The sequence below is a fragment of the Gigantopelta aegis genome, unplaced genomic scaffold (assembly GCF_016097555.1).
Source record: "Gigantopelta aegis isolate Gae_Host unplaced genomic scaffold, Gae_host_genome ctg4282_pilon_pilon:::debris, whole genome shotgun sequence".
Lineage (NCBI taxonomy): Eukaryota > Metazoa > Mollusca > Gastropoda > Neomphalida > Peltospiridae > Gigantopelta > Gigantopelta aegis.
Genome location: NW_024533779.1, coordinates 30,824 through 35,779, shown reverse-complemented (window position 1 = coordinate 35,779; position 4,956 = coordinate 30,824). Strand labels below are relative to the sequence as shown.

Here is a 4,956-nt window from a genome sequence, read left to right as displayed (position 1 = left end):
AAATGTAACAAGATATACGCGAAATATTGACAACAAAGGGTACTCAATTACTTTGCAAACTAGTGCGACACGCAGCGTGGATATCTCTTACTGCATCAATTTCCACATTACAGCTGGTGCAGGTACAGATACTTGATATAAAGTAGAGTTAGTCTGGAGATAATAAGTAAATATCAGATTAAGAAACTTACTTGCTATGTGCATCAAGTAAGTATAAATGACCCAGTAATAAAATCTGGTACAATTACATTTCAATATATTTTAAATAACAACATTAAATAACAATGAATTTAACGTTTCTAAACCAGTTTTAATTTCATCGTAATGAGCAGATGTGTTTTTTATTTTATTTTTTTATGTCTGTAGGTAGTTTGAGTCTTCAATGTTATTCGTCAGGAGACAAAACCACAGTCCCGATGTCGACACAATCGGCAAAATCATCGAGTTCGATGTCGACGCAATCAACAAAAGCATCGAGTTCGATGTCGACACAATCAACAAAATCATCGAGTTCAATATCGACGCAATCAACAAAAGCATCGAGTTCGATGTCGACACAATCAACAAAATCATCGAGTTCAATGTCGACGCAATCAACAAAAGCATCGAGTTCGATGTCGACACAATCGACAAAAGCATCGAATTTGATACTGACACAATCATCAGAATCAACGATAAAGGTTTCGACAATCCTCACGCCGAAAACGAACTCACCATCAAGTCAAGAAGCTTTTCCAGGTACTGGTTTCTCATATTCTCGAAGCAATTAGAAATAGAAAATAAACAAAGAAAGCAGATGAAAAACCGTTAAAGGCTATGGAAACAATAACATGTAAACAAAATTACAGACGAAAACAAAATAAAGCAAAACGATATAGTTTATATATATATATAATTATTTATATGAAACTTTATTTGAAATCTAATACTGTCATATACTGGTGTTGTCCACGGCTGATTTTATTTTTCTCAGCATAAGTTGTGTGTTATGTAAATAAGGGACTGGAATAAATATTTAAAAACATAAAAAATAAATAAATAAACAAAATGAAGCGAAACGAATGTAACAAAAAACAAACAAACACAAAATGAAAATACAGAAAAATAATACACGCCGAAAACAAATCCATCAACAACAAAAACATAAAATAAAATAATATAAAATGAAATAAAAATAAGCATAGCTAAGTGAAAAACCTGGCATGAAGTCAAATAAAGAACAAACGTATTGCACGTGTCCATGCATTACTGTATTGGAAAAAATAAAACTACTTGATTACTAATAACACCAATTATACCGTCTTCCATTTTAATGTTCTGCGTCAATAATTTAAATTTCGCTTGGCGTAAAAAGAAAAGGAAAATAAAGTTCTATTATTATGTGCCGTTTGTTATAACATGGATAAAATAGAAATAAAACAGCACTACTCAATATTTGTGTGGTCCTTAACCATATGTCTGACGCCATATAACCATAAATTCCCTGGTTAAAGCCATGTATAATTGGTACCTACTTCTGTCCTGGACTTTTCCTAAATACCATAAAAACAAAAGTCTTGATTATTTGAAGTTAATCCTTCAACTGAATGAGTAAAGGCTTATTTTCAGAAGCAATACACGTAGACGTCTACAGTTTAGCAGACATCGGTTGGTGACACTGTCGGCTCGTGACGAGATCAAGGATGCCAAGTGGCTTTGTTAACTTGTTACGGCATGTTTGATGTATTTTCAATCGTCGGTTGCGCGTTTGTTCCATATTTGCTCAATAGGTGTGAACAGTTTAGCATTGATGTACTACTGTTCCCGACAAGTTTTGATATATATCTTGACCACTGTCTTTATAAATAGCATATAGAGATCGAACATTTTTGTTATTTCCATATCAGTTTTCCTTTGTGTTTTTGGTCAACCCAAATTGGAATTATTGACCAAAAAATAGTAATAGAAACGACTGCAATTATCAATGTATAAATATTATCATGTGTGTTTCGTGTTTAGTTGCAGCTGTAGCGGGAGGAGTCGGCGCTGTGGTGCTCATTGTCGTGGTAGTCTTGGTCATTGTCGTATTTGTTAAAAGGTAAACAAAATCATCCAAATATATTATAACGTGTTTTGGGGGTTTTTATTTCATTTTGTTGGGGGTTTTGGGTGGGTTTTTTGTTGTTGTTGTTGTTTCCAGAAATACTTCTGTGCTATGGAATTTTAGAATATGCTGCTTGCACCCACTTCGCAAAACATACGTTCATTCGTACTTCTCCATGCCTGTCTGTCTGTCTGTCTCTATCTCTCTCTCTCTCTCTCTCTCTCTCTCTCTATATATATATATATATATATATATATATATATATATATATATATATATATATATATATATATATATATATCATTTTACAGCAGCGAATATGTTGTTAGCAGTAAAAATGGTAAAGGTTAAGTATACATTGTTATACACAAACCGGCCTCGGTGGCGTAGTGGTTAGGTCATCGCTCTACAGGCTGGTAGGTACTGGGTTCGGATCCCAGTCGAGGCATGGGATTTTTAATCCAGATACCGACTCCAAACCCTGAGTGAGTGCTCCGCAAGGCTCAATGGGTAGGTGTAAACCACTTGCACCGACCAGTGATCCATAACTGGTTCAACAAAGGCCATGGTTTGTGCTATCCTGCCTGTGGGAAGCGCAAATAAAAGATCCCTTGCTGCGAATCGGAAAGAGTAGCCCATGTAGTGGCGACAGCGGGTTTCCTCTCAAAATCTGTGTGGTCCTTAACCATATGTCTGGCGCCATATAACCGTAAATAAAATGTGTTGAGTGCGTCGTTAAATAAAACATTTCTTTCTTGTTATACACAAAATGAAACTTACTGTATTAATAAAACTTTAAAACATTGACAAATATGTTTTTCTTTGATTAAGGAAGAGACGCAGCAAACACGAACCTAATTCAGATAACGATGGAGGTTACTGCAACATGGACGCGGATCCGTACAAATACCACAACACCAAGTCATCTGGAAAACATCCAGGAGTTTCAGCAGACCAAACCCAGACTGGCAACCAGACGATTTGCTCTCCATCAGACGACTATGCGTCTATTGATGATGGAGCTGGCGATATTACCTACAAACCGCAAGTCGCCCTAAAGCCAAAGCCACCGAGCACAAGTAACCATGGTGAGTTACAACCACAACCTGACCACGATCACGTGTCAAGCATGTACGCCAAGGTTAACAAAAACAAGAAACCGGCCAAATCTGTGAATGAAGCCGACATGCCAGTTATGCACGTCAATGAGCTGTATGCTGTGGTTGACAAACCTAAAAAGGGGAAACAACCGTTGAAGGCTAAACCTTCTGGTGAACTGTACGCCGTGGTAAACAAAAAGAAGAAGTCAGGCGGGACGAGTTCTGAATCTAAAGGTCAAGGTCCCGAGTCTGAGGTAACTGGTGATGTCTATACTGAAGTTCGGAAACCGAAGAAGTCTGGGAATAATCCGAACATCCCTAAAGGTTCACCTGGACTCATTTATACTGAGGTGGAATTTGATGAAAACACAGACGAACCAAAGGGAGCCACAGGAGGGGATGAAAAGACAGACTCGGTTGCAACAGAGGAGGATCGTGTTCTGTATTCTAAAGTGTGTTAAATAGTTCTGTGTAGATCGCTGGATAGGGAAATGGGTAGGAGCACAGTGGGTACTGTTAGCCTATGTCAGTACTCTTAAACAGACATTTTCTAAGCACTGTGTCTGACTCACCGATTCCATTATTTCGTGTTCATAATGGGCCTTTTGTGCCATTATTTTTCACATATGTAGTATCACATCACCTTCTCCCCACCCTTTTGTTTGTCACAGGTTTGATGCAGTTATATAACTGTTCTGTGATCTTCCAACAATCTCATCGTCCAACCTCCATCATTCCAAGGTCAGTATTATTCTAGTCACAACAAGTTAAGAGACAATATCAAATTTGACCTTATTTAAAAAATAAATAAATAATAAAACAAATTCAGGGGCGGTGATAGGTAAGGATAGTTAGGTTGCAGCGTGGATAAGCATTTTAGATTGCATTTACAGGAGCCTTTTACTCACAGCTTGTTTTTTGTGGGTTTTTTTTTGGGGGGGGGGGGTTTGTCGGCAGAAAGCGTGTGGAACCTGCGTAAAACATCCATGACTGTTTGACGTTTCGAAACATTTTATGCAGACTATTCAGGTCATAATTCCATATTTATGTTAACACGTTTCATGTTTGATTAGTTTGGAAGGGTATAAATTCCTTCGAAATTTGGCTTCGGATACCCATGCCATCAAGACATAAACTGAGCATTCTGGACTGTGGCTGAACATATCGAATGAGACAAGTAGCGAGATGCCTGGAAGTGAGCTATTCATCATCCATTAACTGAAAGAGGGTTTCCATACCTCTGACACAGATCATCCCCACCTCAGATGCAGTGTCCATGTGGCCCTTAACTTCTTGTAACTAGTATAATATTAAGGCTGGCTTTACAAGTTCTTTGTGTAGCCTTCTTAAGGATCGGCGAGATCCGTGTACATGTTTCTGTTTGGAACTGAGGCGGGATGTAGCCCAGTGGTAAATCGCTCGCTTGATCTGCGGTCGGTCTAGGATCGATCCTCGTCGGTGGACCCATTAGGCTATTTCTCGTTCCAACCAGTGCACCACGACTGGTATATCAATGGTCGTAGAATGCGCTATCCTGTCTTTGAGATGGTGCATATAAAAGATCCCTTGCTACAAACGGAAAATTGTAGCGGGTTTCCTCTCGAAAACTATATGTCAAAATTACAAAATGTTTGACATCCAATAGCCGATGATTAATAAACCAATGTGCTCTAGTGGTGTCGTTAAACAAAACAAACTTTAACTGTATGGAACTCGTATTCACATAAACTGGTTTATCTAAAACATATTTTGCTTAATAACAAACGTAATGGT

At 37.9% G+C, this 4,956-nt stretch overlaps 1 protein-coding gene across 1 annotated transcript; it reads left to right on the top strand.

Moving 5' to 3' along the window:
- The first annotated feature begins 370 nt into the window (after positions 1-370).
- Positions 371-4,639, top strand: LOC121392679 (vacuolar membrane protein Kpol_1003p17-like). The gene is made up of 3 exons (XM_041523787.1): positions 371-738; positions 1,999-2,077; positions 2,915-4,639. The coding sequence occupies exons 1-3, from the start codon at positions 417-419 to the stop codon at positions 3,642-3,644; spliced, it is 1,131 nt and encodes a 376-aa protein (XP_041379721.1). The 5' UTR covers positions 371-416; the 3' UTR covers positions 3,645-4,639.
- Positions 4,640-4,956: the final 317 nt, after the last annotated feature.

Excerpts from the sequence above, each read along its gene's own strand:
- LOC121392679 (XM_041523787.1), top strand. The coding sequence starts at position 417 with ATGTCGACACAATCGGCAAAATCATCGAGTTCGATGTCGACGCAATCA. Across the intron at positions 739-1,998 it reads AAGTCAAGAAGCTTTTCCAG|TTGCAGCTGTAGCGGGAGGA; the intron begins GTACTGGTTTCT and ends TTTCGTGTTTAG. Across the intron at positions 2,078-2,914 it reads ATTGTCGTATTTGTTAAAAG|GAAGAGACGCAGCAAACACG; the intron begins GTAAACAAAATC and ends TCTTTGATTAAG.